Raw genomic sequence first — 20,703 nt, 5'->3', positions numbered from 1 at the left:
GCAGCAATTTCAAAGTCAGGAGAAGCAAATAAACCGGGAAGGGACTGTCTTTTGTCTTGCAGTCATTAAATCTAAATTTCCTCCTAAACAATGTAACACATGAGCATGTGCTGTGTCAGCCAGTGAACTGTACACAGTGCACCACCTACAACCACCAAATCAGTGCTCTCATCTGCCTGTAAAACAGTGTTTCGTAAACACAGCTAGTTAAACCTTTTCGCATTCCTGCAGAGATCATTTCATCTGACACTCAAATACAACAAACTATTGGACCCTACCCAGTCATGGTAGAGACCAGTACTGGGGAGGAAACAGCGAAGGATATCTTCTCCAACTGATAATACACAATGGTTCAGGAAGATAAAATAAAACTACATCAAGTTGCAGTATAATCACGACAACAAAATTCTTAAGTTTACAAAAGGAGTTTTGGAGACCAGCTCTTTGGTAGCCACATAAGTTCATGACCTTAGCTTTGTATTTAATCTAAAAAACCCCACCGTGAACTCTCTAGAACAGTGCTCCCTGCCAGGAGAGTGGGATATCACCTCACTAGTAATTGCTGGAGATGAGAAAGCCTCCAACATCATCCCTTCTTCATGCAGGTATTCTGGCAGGACCTGCTGGTTAAGCTAGTAGGTTTGCTAATCTCCCCTATTACCACCTTCTGTGGTGATGCAGACACATGGTGACAGAAGACACACCACTGCTGTGCAACCTTTTCCCACCTTATCCTCATTGTAGCTACTTCCAGCTCTCACCCAAGTATTGAACATAGCCTACGAGACAACATGGTCTCAGTATGAAATGCGGGCCACGAAGGAGTTCTGACAGCACTTCACTTGCGTCTCGTTTTTACTGAAACAGACTAGATGAACTTTGTATCCCCTAGTCACTAGTGAATGAGTTTATTGCAATGGTTTAATCTTTTTTTTAAGTTCTGTTAAAGTTAATGGGAAATGCTCAAGACTGTAGGCCAAGCAGACTTGCACACATATACTTCAGAGCAGAGTTTAGACAGGCACGTAACATTTGCACAGCTGAGGAATGTGGTACCCTAGGGAAAAAAGATCATGGCCATTTTTCAATCAAGAATCATAAAAAGTATCCTTGAACCCCCGGGCCACCTCTGTTGCAGGCTCATGGAAACACCAGGTGTCTGCAGAGCTGTTTGTTTGGCAGTCCACAGGCCTAGCAATACTTATTTGCTGTCCATAAAAATCCAACGTAACAGACCATTAATACATCCAACCCCCGTTTTTTGCAGTCTTTCCACATTCTGGCTGATAAAATCAATAACGTACCATTTCCACACATAGCGAGCAGTAGCTGAGTTGTTCTGATTTGATGTAAACAGCCCTAAGGGGCTTCTCTTTGAAGCACTTGTCACATGGACCAAATACAACTGCTAAAAAGGTCTGGTCACACATCTTTGCAGTTGGAGAGAGCTGAAAGAGAGAAGGAAAGAGTGCATTCCAGGCCACTGCAAGGCTTCCCACTACAGCTCTGCTAGCTAATGCACCTTAGACTGTATATAGACATCTGTAGGCTGGATAATCTCTCTCTGTGACTAATCTGTTGAGCTTGATGAACTGTCACTATACACAAGACAGTCATGTGCTCTGCAGATTATATTTTTATGAAGAAAAACACAAAGCAAAATATATATTGTGTTATAATGTGCACTGGTTACACATTGTCAAAACTGTGCACATGGATTCACCACATGCAGGAAATTACTCTGTTTTTACTTAACTACTGTCAGCAGACAGTAACCAGAAATGCATAACAACAGCTGGATTTCTGAGAAATCTGCACTGATCAATATTTATTGTTTTTCCACTGCATTATTAAGTAGTCAATATTATGCACTATTTTTAAAGCTGAAAAGATGACCTAGGATTCAGTCAGCAGCTACAAAAAATTTTATGAACAATGTATTGCTTGAGCAGAAATTGATGCTTCAAGCACACAGAAAGCTGGGTCATTATGAACCCACTTTTGTTCTCCAGTCAGGTATCTCTAGGATCACAGCATTATCATCAACAGAGAATTAAAAACTACCTGAGAGTGAGAAAAACAAACAAGAATAACAGTGTATAGTGCCATTTTTCTCTGTACATTTTTCACAGGGAAAATGGGACCTTTCACCACTTCTAAAATGAAAGCTTTTAATGTTATTTAGATGTATACATAAATAACGAGTTTATGGTTAACCATTGGAAGATATTGCAAGATTGTTTTAAATGGAGCAAAAGAAATTCAATGAGCTATGCAGATTTTAGAATTTGTTTGGCTGGACATTATATGAAAACCAAACCAAACTTTATTCTATGCACCTGCCTGCATTCTGCTGCTTATTAAGTATTTCAGTGGACTACTTGAAAGATGAGATGATAAACTCAGAAATCCTGCCCATACTTAAGTCAATGAAAGTTTTGCTGTTGTCTCCAGGAGATGCATAACTTAATCCCAAAACATGTGGGAAGCAATCTGTCCTGAAAGGAACTACAGTGCATTAATCTGAAATTTGCAAGGAGCTTTCAATTAGCTACACACAGTCAAGGAGATTTATATTCCATCTGATGAAAAGCAACAAATACGTTCTTAAGTTTTCAATGCATTCTTTTGCAAACAACGAGCTTGAGACCACAAGCTCCCATCCTTTCAGGGAGCTTCTCTGTGCTAGTCTTGCTTATAGCATTAAAGTGACTACAGCACCAGCGCTCAGTTCTGCCAGATTCTTAAAACTGGACATTTACAACTGAATAACCTGTTATTCTGAGGTTCTTGGAATTAGTGGTTCCCACTGAAGGCACCTCAGGTGAAAATCACAGATTTATATACTTGGCATAAAGCCTCAAGACACTAGGCTAACTAGACTTTAGGGAGAAAACTTTCACTTCAGAAGAAGTGTAAAATCAAGGTAATACAGGGGAAAAATGCCATCTTATTTGAACAAAATATCATTACTAGATCTAGAGACATTAGACAAGGACCTATTAAGTTTGGAATAAATAGTCCGGGCAGAATTAAAATTTGATAAAGTGTGAGAATTTGCTGGAGTAACACACAGGGTGAATCACACCTGCTATCAGTATGTTATTCAGATGATATTATGATATATTACAAAATTTTGCTACAAGAGAAGCCAACAAAACTTCTGAATAATTAAAAAGCAGTATTATTCCTGAGATTGATTGTGATGATGGATTTCCATACTATTTTATAAACTATTTAAACAAAAAAGGTCTAAAAATATTACAACTTCTTGCACTTTAGTCTGAAATTTTAAAATTTACTAGGTTTTTAAAGTTACAGCAGAAATTTAAAAATGGTAGCATGATAAAACATTAAGAAATATGCTACTTACAGAGAAATTCTGTAAAATTAATCTTGATAAATATACAAAATTACCCACCTTTTCAAACAGCAAGAACCTGGAGATTCTCAAGAGGACTAAATAAGCCGTGTGCAACTGCTAACGTAGAAAGGCAACCTTCCTATTAAGTCTACTTAAAGGGTATTTAAAGCTCAGCCTCTCTGGTCCTATCACCTCAGGTCAGTTATGTGCTGATGATTACAGTTTAAAAGGCTTTATTTTAACTGCCCTCTTTCAGAATAAAGAACATAAACTATTAGACAAACTACATCTTACCTGCCTGCTCCATATAGCAGCAATTTTTGGATGGTTTCCAAATGTTAAACATACTGGGCAGGTGACTGACAACTGATTTTTCCAACTATCAAGTTGACATTCTGACAAATAGCACTGTCCATGTTAAGTTTATCTCATATTCTTAACAAAATTTAAAAGTCAAACAAATTGATTAGTGTCCATGCTGGTTCTTCGTTGGATATACTTTTACTATTCACCTGTTTTAAGACAATAAATTTAAAATCAGTGAGATTAAAAATTGCTGCTTTTTTGCACTCTTTGAAAAAACTTTGGCGGTATTTATGAAAACATGTCTAAAAAATTTAAAAAGTGCTGAAGGTCATATCTACTATTGAGACTCTACCGAAGTCGCTGAAATCATGCCATTAAATGTTTGCATTTGATAGCCAAGAGGATCTAAGACAAAATGAGGGGGGGGGGGGGAAAGGTCTCAGCCCAGCAGAGACTTGGGTAGAAGTAACCTGTCCTAATCTTTTCTATTAGAATATTATGGGAACACAGGACTGAAAGGGACCACCTATGCTGCTGAGTCCTACCCCAGAAACTGCAGGAGCCACATGTCTAAATACATCCAAAGATGCCAACAGCAGCTTACACATCTCTCCATAAGCCATTTCAGTGCTTTCCCACTGCAGTAATGGTCATCATTTGACATTTTCCCATTTGAATGAAATAGCTTTCTCCTTTAATACCATTCTAGGAAAGTTAACCTCAGTAATACCTCTTCCATGTATCTGCCTTCACTAAAACTGCTCCTTATATTCAGAAACATTACAGACAACAAACAGAATTTTGTAGCTACACACTGGTTGAACGCATTAACGTCAGCAAAAACAAGATAAGTTTCTGAGAGCATACAGTAGACACTGATCATTTTCAACTTTCTTTTACAAATGTATTTTGCTGTTTGCATACATGATGTTAATAGCATACTTCACACAAACCTCTCAAAGTAACCTAGCATCAAATTGTCAGAACAACTTTTCTTGATCAAAAATTTTTGTCATAAAGACATACATGCCTTCTGCCATTTCTATGCGATGTAGACTTAAGAGCGGGCTGTATTTTACTCATACTGTCCCAGGTAACAGACATACAGCTCCAGTAACTGTGAAAAAAGGCTATCTACAAATTACAGCAACAAAACTTGCTCGCATTAAAATATTTACATAAATTCCTGAGGAGCCAAGGACAGCATACCATTCTGACAGGAAGATACAATGTTACAGGAAAGCAACTAGACCATTAAATAAATCTTTATGGTGCAATACAAGACTGACAGTATTAACTAATGTCCACATAGTTCCAAGTAACTTCTTTCAAATGATCCCATATTTAAAACATAACTGTTGCATCACTCAAAGCACTACAAATTGATTTAAAAGCTACTTTATTTAACAGATTAAAATACTAGTCTACCTACATGTCTGCAATATTTTGTACAGCTTCTATTGTTATTGAACAAAACACAAAATTTTTCCTTCATATAGTTTGAATATAACTCTGTGGATATCACTGTGAATATTTCACTGTACATAGTAAACACTAAGAACACTAAAGAGCAAGAATGATTCATTCTTTATATTTACAGATAGTTCTGTGAAGTTAAACAAACAGTACTAACACTGTGTAATAATAATAATAAAAAAATCAAATCACTTATTCCTTCCTGTAATATTTAAATTAACTAAATTAATTAGAATCCTTTAAATATTTCAAAGCTCTAGTACTTGATTTTAGTAACTATGTCTAACAGACTAGCTAAAAAACTAGCATTATTTACTGAGGAATTTTTAAGGACAGTCATCATTGTGGTGAGGCGAATGCTGTTTCTCCAGTTGTTCTGACAGGGCCCAGTACTAAATAAAGTTACTGTTTGTTGCACTTTGACTACAGGGAGCAGGCTGAACAAAGCAAAATGGGGACTACTTCTGCTTCTAAGGATCCTGCAATCGAAATGCAATAAAGATGAAATGTAAGGAATTAAGCTTGGTTTATCAGTAAGACCAGACCACAGTAGCTGCATTCACTCCTACTCAGTGTCTGGACTGGAGGAGGGAAACCAGCAAAAAACAGAAAGGGAGAAAGATGATGTGCACATGTGTGCATACTCAGTGTATACTCTGAAATACACTGCACTAGAGATGGAACCAAACCAGGATATGACTCCAGTTTTTTAGAGAAACAAGTCTGTAATTCAAACCTGGATCATGACATGAGTTTTATATCTGACTTTTCTATTATAATGACTGATATGAAAATCCAGACTTGTCATTGCAGAGAACAAAACTGAAATCTGTCTTCAAGAAGAGCACCTGAGTCCTTCCCCTGGCTGAAGAGCTGCCTAGTGTGCCTGAGCTGCAATGCAAGCCTTCAGTGAGCTAAGCCAGAATGCCTGCAGAAAGACAATGTGGGTTTGTAACAGCAATTGTCTTTGATTGATCTCAGTTTCCCAGTTTCAATGTAGCTATTTATATTGATTTTTTCTTTAAAACAATTGTGGAAGACCTTCCCTTCCCTCCTGCCACAGTCTTCTGGAGGAACTCTTATAAAAGACTTCTCCTATGAAAGGAATAAAGGTATAAGAAGTACAGAAGGGTGAAAGCTACTGTGAAACAGAACCAGTATATCAAGGCAATGAATCGAATTACCTTGGCAAAAAAAATCTCTTGTTACAGGAAGTGAAGGCAAGAAAAATTGTAAAGTAGTAACATTTATCACATGGCAGTCTTCCCCTCTGACTGGGGCTGACAAGGCACCAGTGCAAGCTTGTCAGATAAATGCTTTTCTTGACAGGTTTGGGCTAAAAAACTGTATGGTTAGCTTTGTGTCCAGCTGATGATATAAAGTCATCACTGCAGGACTGTAATGAAGGGAGAAGAGTAAGAAAAGAGAGAAAGAAATCACAAGCTGAAATTATTCCTACTTTTTAAGTCTTGACTCAAGAACAAGCTTTTAACAGTTTAATTCACTGCAAGCTGCTATACTATTCAGCAGCTGGAGGAATGAACCATGAAAGTCTGCCTGTCTTTATATATTCTCTGACAAAATACCATTGCATTGGTTTTATTAAACCCTTGTGAGAAAGCCAAGTTTGAAGCTGCTGGGGACTTCTATCATTTCCAAGGCATGTGGAGAAGGTGTGAAAGGAAACGTCACTTGAAAGAGATATTTGGTATCGAGCATCAACTGTGGAACATCCTCACGATTGTTTAGCATAGCCTGAAATTATAACAGAAAGGGTAAGAAAATATTGTATTAAGAATCAAAGCAAAACCAGTATATTGTTTGCTTCCCATTGCAAATCTTGCTTTCACATGATGTTAAGGAGACTTGATTTGGTCAGTTCCAAATGTCTAGAAGCTGAGCAACTTAGTAATAATATGATGTAAAGGTCAAGTATAACTAAGTAGCATCAAAAACTGTGCGAAGTACCATGCAACTTGAATATGAGAAATAATAGTTGTAGCTCTTACCTGGACTTTACGAACAAATGATGGAGTCACTCTTTTCTCAAAATCATCTATTGGAGTGTATGAGTTGAGGATCTTAACTATCTGTTCAAAATACAAAATACTATTTTACTATGTTGCAAAAAGTAAGGAGACAAAAAGAAGAAAGCATTAATATGACATCTTTATTGATATTTAATTAAAGTTTCAGTAAAGAATTTTACAATAGAGAATTTTGGTCATGTAAGGAGTTGTTACATATATGATGACTGCTATCACTCATTTCCAGAGGCGTCAGCAGGATCAAGGAGATGTAGAAAAAGCTGAATCGATTAAGGGAAACAACAAAAAAAACCTGTGACAGGGTAAAGAAAATATACTGTGGAATAAAAACATGGGATAGAACAAAGCAGGCAAGTATTCACCAGGACACACGGGAGCAGTTAAAATGCTAACAAACAGGAATAAGGAGTTAAAAATTCAATTTAACAAGTGGTGATGTGGAATGCTGAAGAATGCTATTTTTATCAAATGAAAGGCCAATAGCTCTTTGCCACAAATTATTTCAGATAGCTAAGACTCTGCAATTGGTGCTGCCAGATGAAAACAGATGGTTCATTACCTGCACAGTAGAAAGAGATGTGCAGTGTTCACATATTTCCTTGGCATCATCATCTGTGATCTTTTTGACCTGAAGGAGCCAGGCTGCTTGAGATAGAGGCTCCAAAGTTTCTTTGGCATTGCTGCTTTGAAGATTCTTGTCCTTAAGCCATTCTTCCAAGTAGCTGATATTACATCTGGGTTAAACCATGAACAGACAAGAGAAATGTCAGGTTCCCCCTAACAAGCAAGTTACATTAAAGACTTCTAAAGAAGGAATGCTTCCCTAATGCAGTGTTTAAATTCATACATTTTAAGTTAAAGACTATACCTGTAGATCATAAAAATCAAACAATAGCTCATTGATCTGCAAGTTTAATCCCTTGTATATTTCAATTCTTTTTATGTTTTTATTTCTTAAAGCTTGGATAATAGAAAGCAAGTTGTTAGGTTTGCTGTTTTTTACAGAAAATGACTAATATATATATATACTGGCATTGCCTAGTACACTGTAGCACTATATGTCTTTAAAATATTCATTTACAATGAGCTTGTACAGAAAACGAGAACAATCTTTGCACATTACAAAGCAGAGCTGGGCTTATAACTGATGACTTAAAGGCTAAAGAAGCTTTTTTCTAGTAATGTTCCCAGATGGGTCAAGATTTTACTGATTTTCTTTCACCTCAGTTTGCAGACTGTCTAAATGGAGAACAAATGAACTGTTATCTTCTGCAAAACTGTTAGGAGCATGTTCTCTTGATGCCTGTAACAAGACAGGTGAATCCTGATCTACACCCTCAAAGGCTCTGTCTCAGTGCCTTTCTCATCACTAAGCATGAAAAATGCAAGTCAGCTTTTGTCTGTCTGCCAGCCAGGAGATGTTGCACCTGTTTACTATCGTAAGAAAGAATTAAAAATACTATTTGTCACATCAGGAGTGAACTAGCATGGAAAGAATTCTAAACATGTCTGACTTTAAACTCCAGACTGTAATTTTCTCTGTCTTTTTTTCCATTAGTGTTTCCATGGAAAGAATAATTTGTAATATGTTATGTTGAGAAACCTGAGCCCAAAATGCAAAGATCTACTTTTTCAAAAAGAGAAAAAAACAGTTGGCTACTTCCAGCCAAACGGTTACAGAATATCCAGTGACTTAGAGATAAAAGACATTACACAAAAGTGTTAAAAATTCATTCCCAAGCTTGTTGCGACTTTACTGGCTTTACCTTATCTGCATTCCTTTTCTACATGAGCACATGTCCTTGCGGAGGAAGAGATTATTGAGGGTGATAGCTCCAATCAGAAAGAAAAGCTGCTTCACTGCCTGTTTTAGAAGCTCAGGGTCCAAGCCATTCTGGCACATAGTACTATAAAAATAGCTGAGCTGTTGCAGGATAGAGGTCATTGTGTAGGTATCTGTGTCGTCTATACTAGAAGAACGTTTACGGAACCCTGTAGGTTTCAAGCCAGAAATTCCCTGAAGACTTTCATATTCCAGCATGCCTGGTACTGAAATACAATAGAAAATAACTGGTAAGACCAAAACTCTTAAGGCTCCTTTCAGTTACATTAACTTTATTATTGAACAGCACCTACTTTCAGGATATCTTAAAAGTTAAATGATACAAGAAAAATAAGATACTGACAAAGGCTTCTAGAGCACACAAATTTTAAAAGGCCTTTTGTTTTTGTAGAATGTTGATTGGTTTCAAAGCATTATCCCACACCAGGAAATGTTGTGAGGAAAGAGTCTTTCCAAACCCTGTGGGGATATACCATTCAGTGGAATTTATATGTGCAGAAACACACATGCAGGTACACATATATAGATCAACAGGAGAAGGAAGTCTGTCCCATCCTTTGCCTCCCTATATAAGCTTTATTTGTTTACTTTACAAGTTACATTTAAGTCTGTTTGGATTGCTGCTGTCTTACCGATCATGGGCTGAATGTTGTTCTCCATTACAATAATGAATTGGTGATAGATACAAATGGCCAAATCACTAAGAATTTGTCTGTATTCTGAGAGATCAAAATGCTTCAAACAGTTCTTATTCTGACGTGGAGTGTTACACTTCATAAATCCCTACAAGTAAGTTGTAAATATAATTATTAGAAATCACATAACATTATAATTATAAGTTGTTACTATAATGTAATGTATGTGTTAGAACAACTCATTCCATCTCTGGCTGAACAGTCTCAGAATGAGTCAAAGCTAAACTTCAATGGATGCTTCCAGTTCTGGGTTTCCTGTACTTAATTTTTCAGTCTGTGTCCAGTTCGTGTTCACGTTTACTCTGTTCCTAAAGCCTGCTGAAGCCAAAGGAAAGACATGCATAGACTTGAATGAGCTTTGGAGCAATTCCTAGATCACTTAAACAGAAAGCATCCTGTGCCCCCCCCCCCCCCCCCCCCCCGAAAAAAAAAGCGCCAAACCGCAGCTGTTTAAGCTATGTTGGCTAAAAAAAAAATAAAAAAATTACATTTTATTGCTGCAAAGGGATCCCATTTTTGGACTTTTCATCAGGAAAGTTCTGACTTCAAAAGTCTAGACTGAACCCTAACTTGTGTGAAGCCTTGAGTGTTCATTAGCAGTATCGAATAAAACTCTAAACTGTGGATTCAGACCTTTCTCTACTGTTGCAACTAAATTGTAAAAGACTGTTACTAATTAAGTTTAAATGTTTTCAATCCTCCACTGCTCTTTAGATGCTATCGATATGACCACAAGAGGGAGTACTCTGCCTAGGTAGTACAAAGTTACTGTGATTCCAAGGCTTTAGCCTACCTCTTTGCTTTAATCCTGAAGACTATATTCTTTTGTGTCTGTGCAATTTCAGTTCAGTTTATAAAAGTTAATAAAAGTTTATAAAACCTAGCAAAAATATATAGTAAGAGTTTTCAATTTAAAAGAATTAAAAGAATTTTGAATCTCAGGATAAAACTTATCTTAAACAAGCAAGTGAAATAAGGAAAAATACGCATTTTATTGTTTTGCTCCTTTACTGAGGTTTTCTTCTGTAACCTTACTTTGGTAGTAGTAGGTGTTTTAATGGTCACAATTATAAAATAGTAAAACTGTTTGTTATATATTTACATAGCTGGATATCTGAAGTCCAGCTCGCATTAAGCTCATGTGGAAGAGTTTAAATTAAGCAGCAGTTTCTATGTTGTCTTTAACCTACTTTAGCACTTTAATGTTTCCTTGATTTCACTTGCTCCATTAGTTCCATACTGTCTTATTATTTGTGCAAGACATATAACACCACTGCAGAGCACTGTGAATACGTAAATATCTGGAAGGAACAGTGGTGAGCTGGTGAATATTTATCTGTCTATTATCACTATTTTTAATTCCAATTAAAGTCTGTCAAAGGCAAAATACTGAAATCAATCCTACCTCTTCCCCACTGTACTGCTTCAAACAGTTAAGAAAATAATGTGTATTGGAAAGCCAAAAGGACAACATCTCAAAGTCTTCTGAATGTTCCTGAAAATGGTAAGTAAAGCAGTCTTATAATGCTATTGTCTCATGAAGTTAATTTAATAACTAAACTTAAGACCACTACATAATTGGTATAATAGAGCCTATCTATAGTGGAAGGAGCACACAGCATCTATAACATGCTAGCTGAACAAATCATTCTGTGTTTTCAGGCTAATATACATATAGCAAAGATCCCTCTTCTATTTGGTAAACGCTATTTAAGACTCATTTATATGACAGACTGGCTAAATAAATTAGCCTGAACGAAACAGTTTTACACATTTCTATGCATAGTGTTGTAGTGTACTGGAGGCCTTCCTGCAAAAAAAAGTGTGAACAACACCTGTGTACACAAATGAAACTGAACTACATATAAGCACAATTCTAACTGTTTATGGAGGGTGTTTTTTGCTAACTAAACACAAGCTTTTCTAATGGATTGTCTTGTTTTCAGCTGGGATAGAGTTAATTTTCTTTCTAGTAGCTGGCATAGTGTCATGTTTTGGAGTTAGTATGAGAAGAATGTTGATAACACACTCATGTTTTCAGCTGTTGCTAAGTTGTGTTTAGGCTAAATCAAGGATTTTTTAGCTTCTCATGCCCAGCCAGCAAGAAGGCTGGAGGGGCACAAGAACCTGGGAGGGGACACAGCCAGGGCACCTGACCCAAACTGGCCAAAGGGATATTCCATACCCAATATATAAACCAGGTGGGGTTGGCCAGGAGGGCACAGGTCACTGCTTGGGAACTAACTGGGCATCGGTCGGTGAGTGGTGAGCAATTGCATTGTGCATCACTTGTTTTGTATATTCCAGTTCTTTTATTACTATTATTGTAATTTTATTATTATCATTATTATTTTCTTCCCTTCTGTCCTATTAAACTGTCTTTATCTCAACCCATGAGTTTTACTTTTTTTTCCAATGCTCTCCCCCATCCCACTGGATGGGGGGAGTGAGCGAGCAGCTGCGTGGTGCTTAGTTGCTGGCTGGGATTAAACCACAATATGGATAAACTGTGGTATAAATTTATTTGTGAAAAAACTATAGGCATTCTCTACACAACAAATTCAACTGCATAAACCATAGTCCATTCCTGCCTGTGCTACAAAGCATGCCTGGTGTTTTATTGCATTATAAATCCATAATAAAGCATTCACATGGCTGAATTTGTCATATAGATGAGACAACAGGCTAACAATTCTTGTTTATAACTTGATTTTGTAAACTGGCTGGCAACATAACTTTAAGCATTTGGGTACTAATGCTGCAGTACCAAATGACATGTCAAAAAACCCATTACACTAGTAGAACAGCAGTGTAAAAAACCTCTTAAAATTCCGACATCCACCTGCTGCCAGACATATGAAGCTTTATGTCCATCTGACTTTTAGCAGTGCTGAAAGCACAGGTGCAGTTCACCTGATTAGCTACTCCCTTTAAAATGGAAATACTTTAAATGATTTTGTCAATGAGCTCTTCAGATAAAAATAATTTATGTTAATGCATTCTGTGTTCAGCACAGTAGAACCTTAGCTGGAGGCTTTACAGGGATACTACTACAAACTTCAAAAAGAGTGTCACTAATGATTGTTATTCTATTATAGGAATACTAGGAAATGAAAGCATCAGCATTCCCCAAGTACTATGCATGCATCTTGTAAACCTTACATTAAAAATCAAAAAATACAGTACAGCCAAACATAATTCCTACCTTAACAACTTGTTTGATACCATCAATGGTTACATTCATGAAAGATTTCAGCATGTCAGCATCATTCAGATAATCTGCATACCTCACACACATGAATAGGATGTGAGCTGGAAGGCCAGGTATCATATTAACTACAACTCCACGTGGCTTTAAATCTACATAAAGGAGAGTCATAAGGTTTATTATACAAAAATTCAAAGACTGGATGTATCATTCTGAAAAAGACAAGCACTATGGGGTTAATTTCTTCAGTGACAAGTCACTTGATAATGGATTTACTCATTAATTGCTTATTTCTGAAAACTTCTGTAATAGTATTGTTCATATAAGAGTATTAATTAAGTTTTCCAGAGAGGTAGGAGAGTATTGTAGCAAATTCTAAGGTCCAGCATGGGCTATGCCAGACAGGACAACTTCAAAAAGCAATTTGCATTTAACTACTCACTGGAGGCCCCACCAAATTCTGGCATTGCTTAATGATGCACCTTTGTTCACAAAGATATAAACATTCACAGGACTGAAGTAGGTGAGAAGAAAAGGAAGATGTTGTTTCCAAGCAGTATTTAATAATGGTACTAATGTACATGGAAAATTTGTTGAGTTTACTATTAATTGTAAACTAATGCAAAAAGCTGGGTTGGCAGTAAGATTGATATTGTAAAGTAACTCAGAGGAAGGAAAAAATTCCTCTAGAAGAGAAACATGAAAGTACATTCCCTTCCAGTGAAGAGAATGATATGGAAAGGACAGACAGGCGAGTAATCCGTCACATGTGGATACAAACCCAGTGACTTACAGACTTAGTAGATGAACAGGAAGAAAGTAAATTCAAGTCCCTGGTGTGGTCTTGAGATTTATAGCTTTATAAGTGAATAAATAATAAGAAAGATAATAGAGTCAGCATTATGTAGAGTCAGACAAATGTTTTTTACACAGATAAAGCATTTTGGTACTTGAAATGTCTGGCAGTAGAAAAAGAGCAATATAGAGCCCCCAAGCTGTACTGGTGGTAAGACAGTGGGAAAAAGGCAACTTTGAACATAAGTGAAACATGGCGCCTAGTAGTTCTTGTTGCGGTGTTCTACACTGAATATCATTGACTACTGATAAAATACCGAGGATCAGATTTTGAATGATCCTTTCTTCATCCTCTTTCTTGTACTCCATCATTCCAATATACTCTTTGGACAAAGTTGGCACATGAGCTTCAGCTGTCAAACACAAAAGCACTGTTACTTGCAGGTAAACAGCTAAGCTAATGTTCACATTAGAACAAACTATTGGAGAAAAGAAGTTTTCTCTGTAATAAACAGAGTATGGTCCCTGTTCACAATAATGTTCTTAGCTTATGGTACCAGTTAAGTAACATTTCTATTATTCATGTGAATAGCTTCACTGGATTCAGTGGAATTACTTGCATTAATAACACAAATAAACAGCAACAATACATGTCTACATTAGTCACCTCTGCAATGTTTTTAAGAGTATTCTACAATTACTTGCTATATGAGAGCTTTGTACAAACTAACTTCCTATCAGGAACCATCTGCCATTTGAAGGGTAATGGGAGGAGTTACTCATCTGATGCAAAACTAACATTCTGCTGGCTCAGAGATAGTTTGTGTGAGGATATGTATTAACTTCTGTTGACAGAACCTTATGCCTCTGGCTTAACCCATATCATATAGTCTAAGTCCCATATGTGCCCATTATTTAGCTGGGAAAAAAAAATACAGGAAAGGACTTTTATGTCATTTTTGTTGATGGTTGCCTTAGCAATTTTTTCTGAGGTGTTAGGTTTCTAACCCTGCCCCAAACCCTACCTTTTTCTTTGTTAAATATACTTTCCTTCAAATACACACTGAACATTCAACACTATTAAAAAACCCCCAAAACATAACAATATCTTACCTTTTTCAATGGTCTTGGTAAGAGTTTTGATTTGATCCTCCAATTTTTTTATTATTCTATCTTTCATGTCTAGTTTTTCTTCAAGATCCTGTAATAATCAAAGTCTATGAGTTCAGAACAACCACAATTAAAAAATGTCTTCTACTGCTACATGTTATTACCACAATTAAAGAGCACTATGATGTGGTTTTACTTATATTTGATATCTTTTTTTCTCCCCAAATGAATTGAGAAAACGTCCTGTCCATACCACAAAATCATGATTTCTTTCTTTTCATCCTGCATTTCAGATACAGTTTCTTAATCATGATTTCATTTCCTCACCATGTTTTCCACAGTAAGTCGAGTCGTTTCTTGCTTTATTTTGCTTTGTACTTCATCCTGGATTTCATCTTGCATCAAACCATTGCTCAACCCCTCAATTTCTTGGATTGTGACTTTCAGCTTCTCTTTTTCTTTTATGTCTACTTCATTCTGGGCCTCATTAGTTCTAAAAATAGATAGATAAGAAGCTTTTTCTTTTATTCTTATTTTATTAAAGCATAGTCGTATAATATTTGTCCATTACTTATTAACTGTACACAAGGCTGTAAAGGAAATCTTACATTGCATGTGGTACTTTAAAGAGTTTAAGTGACTTTGTCACCACAGCTTATAGCAACTACATTTCTTACATTAAAAAAAAATAATATATATTTACCGTCTTTGTGTTCTATCCCCTTCTAGCTCATAATGCAGCCGATTAGACATCTCTTTCATTTTTTTCAGCAATAATTAGCAACAAAACCCAAAACAAAAGAAAAACAACAAAATCAGATTTGCTTACTGTTCTGTACCAGTATTCAGGAAATCTCTTCTTACACTTACAATTTTGTTCCATCTAAGGAAATTGAATGACATGCCAGATAATGTATCAGAGAAATATCTGACTACTCCACACCACACACAAAATTATATGGGATGAGGAATTTTGACACTACTAACTTCTTGCACTTGGCAGTAAAACTACTTGCAAATTTTAAATCAGTTGCTTAGGAAGACACTGCAGTTAGAGAGACTCAGAAACCTCGGCAAAGTATGCTTTCCTAAATTGAGAAGAACTTTCAAACAAGCAAATTTAGCAAGAACTTTTCCCTCTGTCTCCCACTCTGAATTTTTCAACACCCTCTGAAGTCCATCTCACAGAGTACCAAAACGTCTAAGTTCCAAAACGTCTTTCCTTTTTATCACTGTTTCCAAAGAGCATACTCCATTATACGTATTCTTAGCAGAACCCTATTGAATACGCTCGCAGACATCCAAACCATAGAGCTGAATGACTTCAAAAAAGTAAAAAAAGAGAAAAAAGCGCACATACTTGTAAACTATACAACACTTTTTTTTGTTGTGTTTCTTACATTTTACTAGCAAGAAAGTAAGTAATAAGGCAATGAAGTTATCATGTAATATGGCTTCAGCTTTTAAAATTTCAAATACAGGGAATTCATCATGTTCATCTTAAACAACTGAAAGACGAGGGACCATACTGGTACTTTACCTTTCAACTTTACAGTCTGTTCTTGAAGACGGTTTTCAAGATCTAATTTTTTATTTTCAAGTTCAGAAACTTGCCGTTTAAGATCTGGGATCACCTTTTAGAGGAAAAGCAGATTTGCATATTTCAGCACCTTCCTTCTTTTCAAATGTCTGCAACAGTCCCTATGACACTGGAAGACCTTCAACTGCAAATAGTCAAAGATGGGGGAGAGCCTGTGGAGGGGTACTGCTACCTGCTTGCCTGACTTGTTTAATTTTTCTGGAAGCACTTGCTGCTGGCCACTCTTAAAAATGAAACAGTGAGCTAACAAAATGTTTGGACTGGCTCAGTACTACCATTCTTCCATTCTAGTTTAAAAGGAAATTACACTTTAATTTCCCTAGCTCAACTAACATTGGAAAAAAAATCAGTATGTTATAAAATAATTTTTTGTAAAATCACATTATAAGTAACTTTTCCTTATGTTTTCAATTTTGAAAATATTTCTTTAGTTATTTTTCACTCAGCAGAACAGTAATACGGTATCTACTACCTTCTGGAATAGCACTTCCTTGTGTTAGGTAAGTCTTACACAGTACTAAAAATTAGACTTTTAAGCCTTGCCTGCAATGTGTTAGCAACTTGGTGCTTAGCTGCCCTCTGGTACAGAGAGCCTCAGAACAGCACAAATGTGTAACCACTGGCAATCCCACAGGCAGCTGGGATTTCACTATTAAATCATAAAACTTGTCAGCCTGAGAGACAGAAATAGCTTTAAAGAGGCTTCTGAGAAAAAGATGCTGATTTCTGTCCTCTGACTAGAGGGAAAGAATGAAGTAACCAAATTCTCAACTTAAATGCCTCAGTACAATGAAAATTGAAGCTGGTTGCTGTGGTTTGACCCCGTCTAGCAAGCAGCCAAACACCCACAGAGATGCTCACTCCCCCGCTACCCCCACCCCATGCCCCCCATAACAGGGAAGAGAATAAGAGAATAGGGAGAGCAGAAGCAAGAAAACATCTGGGTCAAAATAAAGCCAAACACCGCTTTCTTCCTCCTCTACCTCAGTTTTTAGAGTTGAGCATGACATGATATGGTAGGCAATATCCTTCTGGTCTGCTTAAGTCGGCTGTCTGGGCTGTGTGCCCCTCCAACTTCTTGCCCAACCCCAGCTTAACTTGCTGAGGTGGGGCAGAGTAGGAAAAAGAGAAAGCATTGACACTGTGCAAGCTTTGTTCAGCAACAGCCAAAACACTGTCATGTTATCAATACTGTTTTACCCACAAATCCAAAACGCAGCATCATACTGACTGCTACAAAGAAAGTTAACTCCATCCCAGACAGACCCAGTACACTGTTATTAATACCGATCCATAGAAAGTTACAGTATCACAAAACTGCTTTTCATTAAGGCTGAAATACTGAAAGTGTTCCATCAGAAAAATGTATGGCCTGACGAAGAAATAGTTTTTTTTTTTAATTATGATATGAGAAGTTTAAATTAGGTAGGTATTAAAAAATATATGGTGAGCTAACTTTCTGGTCAATGCTAAACATCTGATTCATTTCTAGTAAAAATTCTGTGTAAACAAAAAACCTAAATAAATGCTTGTTTCTTCATGACTTCCAGTATAAAGTTGCATACCTTTAGAAATTATTATGCCCTTCAAAAGTTCCTCACATTGTTGAGAAACTGCAAAAAGCACAACCAAAATATTTGTATGAGCTTAGCAATGGACACCCTGGCAACATTTTGATGTTCGAAACACCTTTTATAAAAACTGAACATTCAGCCACATGAGCGTACAAGGATTCAAATGTATTCTAAAAACTCTCAGTGTCTCCATAGCTATCAACAACAGAAGCCAAAGCCCGTGTGTGCACTACACACCAAGTCAGAGTTTGTAAAATGGTTGCCATTCTCTGATTAGAATCAAATCTCAATTCAGGTTTACACAAAAGAAAAAGCAAAAAACCTTCTGTGAGGCTGCCCCAACAAGCTGTACATTTGGACAATAAATTTGGCTGCCTCCTTACGCACCACGCCAGCATGTAGGGAAAGAGCCTGTATGGATGTGCAATCTTAGATGGCCATATCTGTTCAAGCCTTGAGATTTCAAGGATGTGACCGCAAGATTTTGAGGGCTTTGTGCCACAAACATATTTGGATTGTATTAATAAGTAACAAAAACATACTTTGCTTTACGACACCTTGACCTTACCAGGTTTTCTGAAGTTAGCCTGCTAACTTCAAGTCGAATACCATCATTTATGTCATTTTCCTCTCGAAATAATTTTTGTAGATGATTAATATCTTGGCTAAGATGTTCAACTTTAAAGTTCAAACCTTCAATCTCCTTTTCATATGTTTCTTTCTGAGACTGGAAATGACTTTCCAATACTCTGTTAAAAAAAGGAGAAAGAACATGGCAGATGTAGTATGACCTCAATGCAATGGGTCAAGTTTAAGACAAAGTGAAAACAAAGTACTGTGGTTAACAGGCAGACATTCCATTACATTGCCTGCGCATTAAAGGAGTTGAAAGTTATGCATGATATCTCAAAGGAAACACATTTCCCCAACTGACACATACACACTTATCTGACTGACCTAGTATAAGTTTGTTAAACTGATTTTAAGCTGCTCAGCCAGTCATATAATGTATTGTTTGTTCATTTCTTAAACATTTGTTCAGAATTGCACTGTCAAATTAGTTACTCACTGATCTTTCCATTTATTTTCTAGATCACAGCTTTGAGTTATGAAAACACTGAAGTAGTGAACTAACCTTGTAGCTTTTTTCAAGCCCTCGTAAGCAAACCACAGTTCTCCATCCTCATTTAAGTGTTCCAAATCCTCTGTAGAGAGTCTAGAATACAAGGCAGTGTCATTAGTGTGCAGGTGAACAAAATGCATTTCTTAAGCTTTTTTAAAGAGACCTCAGAACAAAATTACCTGCTTCTTACATCTTCAAAATCATAGCTTTCAAGAAGCTGTTTTGTAACTTCTGACATCTTTTCTGGAAAAAACAAAATTTACTACATGAATAATTTTCTCCACACATTTCAAATTAAGTTTGATTATAAAGGTCAAACCAACCTCTTCCTAAATCTACAAGGTTCCTTCCTGGTACTCAGTAAATGTATCTGATTTATTACATGAATACGATGAGGGACTTGGTGCTACTTCTGGACATGCACTGGATAGGTTTACCACCAATATTGGGTTTTTTCTAAACACATCAAACTTTCAATGCAAAGTTACATCTTTCTGTTCTGAACCTGGACAACTGATAGAGTTGTATAGATGATCTGTCATCTACTGCTAGGTTACTATGTTAAATGCTGCAGATATAGGTTTGCTCTATGACATTGTTAGCATTAAACAAAGTGTACAACAGTACTGCTTCTTATTAACTACCTTTTCCCAAAGATAACCCAACTCAGCAAGTTATTTAAGCGTATTTGACATTTATTGCACCTAAGGCTAAAGACAGGATGAATGAAAGCTAGATAATGTATTGTTTCCATATTCTTGAGTCTCTATAAGCTACTTGTTAAATTCTAAGTGAAGTTTAAATTATTAGTATTGATTTTTAAACACAAAGGAGAAACGTTTGAAATCAAAGTTTCTTCAAAGTGGTACCCCAGATCTCAGTATTCAGTGATCACTTTGTAAAACTCACCTATTGTGGGTTTTTTTTTCCCTTTGCAAGTAAAGGTATGAATAGAATGAAATCACTACCAGATGGGAAAGAGAACTGGGGTTTTGTCAAAGCTACCATGGAAAAAATCAGTTTAAACTGGCCTGGTTCACATTGTACTTGGTAAGTTCTCTGAATTATCTAGTATGTAGCTTACCCCTCAATTCTCGCTTCTGTGACTGGGCCTGCTTTTCGACATCCAATTTTTGTGTCTGCAGCAGTTCAATTTCCTTTTGCAACTCAGGTATTTTCTGAATCAGGCAAAAAATATAGACTGAGACAAGGAGTGAATAACAAGTGCTGAGTATCAGTTAAATCATAATTATAATTAAGAACAAGTTCATTTGGTAAAAAGGCTTAAAATATGCTGTGTTTAAAGCATCTGGGTCTCAGGCATCAGAGCAGAACAGTAATGTGATGTAGCGAAAACATATGTGTTTGTGTCACGGAATTCACTCAGAGAAGAAAATGTGACTTTACACAAAAGTACTATTTTCAGGTTCAGTTTATAAACTACATTTATCAAAAATCCCCTGAGAAGCCAATACTTTCTTGGAAAAAGGAAGAAAATAAGATCCACACATTTAAACGTATAAATATTCAGGCACAATTACTCTTCAAAACGTGCACTTAT

General features: G+C 36.5%; 2 protein-coding genes across 2 annotated transcripts in view; both read right to left on the bottom strand.

The window, feature by feature from the left end:
* The window catches only part of GNB5 (G protein subunit beta 5), a 30,452-nt gene extending 26,960 nt beyond the window's left edge, over positions 1 to 3,492 (bottom strand). The window contains exons 1-2 of the mRNA XM_049812650.1: positions 3,422 to 3,492; positions 1,305 to 1,448 (exon numbers count right to left, since the gene is read on the bottom strand). Coding sequence (XP_049668607.1) covers positions 1,305 to 1,430 — 126 coding nt within the window. The 5' untranslated portion in view covers positions 1,431 to 1,448; positions 3,422 to 3,492. The remainder of the gene's footprint in view (positions 1 to 1,304; positions 1,449 to 3,421) is intronic.
* A 1,544-nt stretch (positions 3,493 to 5,036) lies between these two features.
* The window catches only part of MYO5C (myosin VC), a 36,693-nt gene continuing 21,026 nt past the window's right edge, over positions 5,037 to 20,703 (bottom strand). The window contains exons 26-42 of the mRNA XM_049812833.1: positions 20,227 to 20,320; positions 19,322 to 19,385; positions 19,155 to 19,235; positions 18,588 to 18,768; positions 16,381 to 16,479; positions 16,153 to 16,159; positions 15,549 to 15,600; positions 15,173 to 15,338; positions 14,849 to 14,936; positions 14,053 to 14,148; positions 12,938 to 13,092; positions 11,138 to 11,227; positions 9,670 to 9,820; positions 8,961 to 9,243; positions 7,754 to 7,928; positions 7,156 to 7,236; positions 5,037 to 6,901 (exon numbers count right to left, since the gene is read on the bottom strand). Coding sequence (XP_049668790.1) covers positions 6,749 to 6,901; positions 7,156 to 7,236; positions 7,754 to 7,928; positions 8,961 to 9,243; positions 9,670 to 9,820; positions 11,138 to 11,227; positions 12,938 to 13,092; positions 14,053 to 14,148; positions 14,849 to 14,936; positions 15,173 to 15,338; positions 15,549 to 15,600; positions 16,153 to 16,159; positions 16,381 to 16,479; positions 18,588 to 18,768; positions 19,155 to 19,235; positions 19,322 to 19,385; positions 20,227 to 20,320 — 2,016 coding nt within the window. The 3' untranslated portion in view covers positions 5,037 to 6,748. The remainder of the gene's footprint in view (positions 6,902 to 7,155; positions 7,237 to 7,753; positions 7,929 to 8,960; positions 9,244 to 9,669; positions 9,821 to 11,137; positions 11,228 to 12,937; positions 13,093 to 14,052; positions 14,149 to 14,848; positions 14,937 to 15,172; positions 15,339 to 15,548; positions 15,601 to 16,152; positions 16,160 to 16,380; positions 16,480 to 18,587; positions 18,769 to 19,154; positions 19,236 to 19,321; positions 19,386 to 20,226; positions 20,321 to 20,703) is intronic.

This window comes from Accipiter gentilis, chromosome 10 (genome assembly GCF_929443795.1).
Source record: "Accipiter gentilis chromosome 10, bAccGen1.1, whole genome shotgun sequence".
NCBI classification, from domain to species: Eukaryota; Metazoa; Chordata; class Aves; order Accipitriformes; family Accipitridae; genus Astur; species Astur gentilis.
This window is presented reverse-complemented; position numbering and strand designations above follow the sequence as displayed.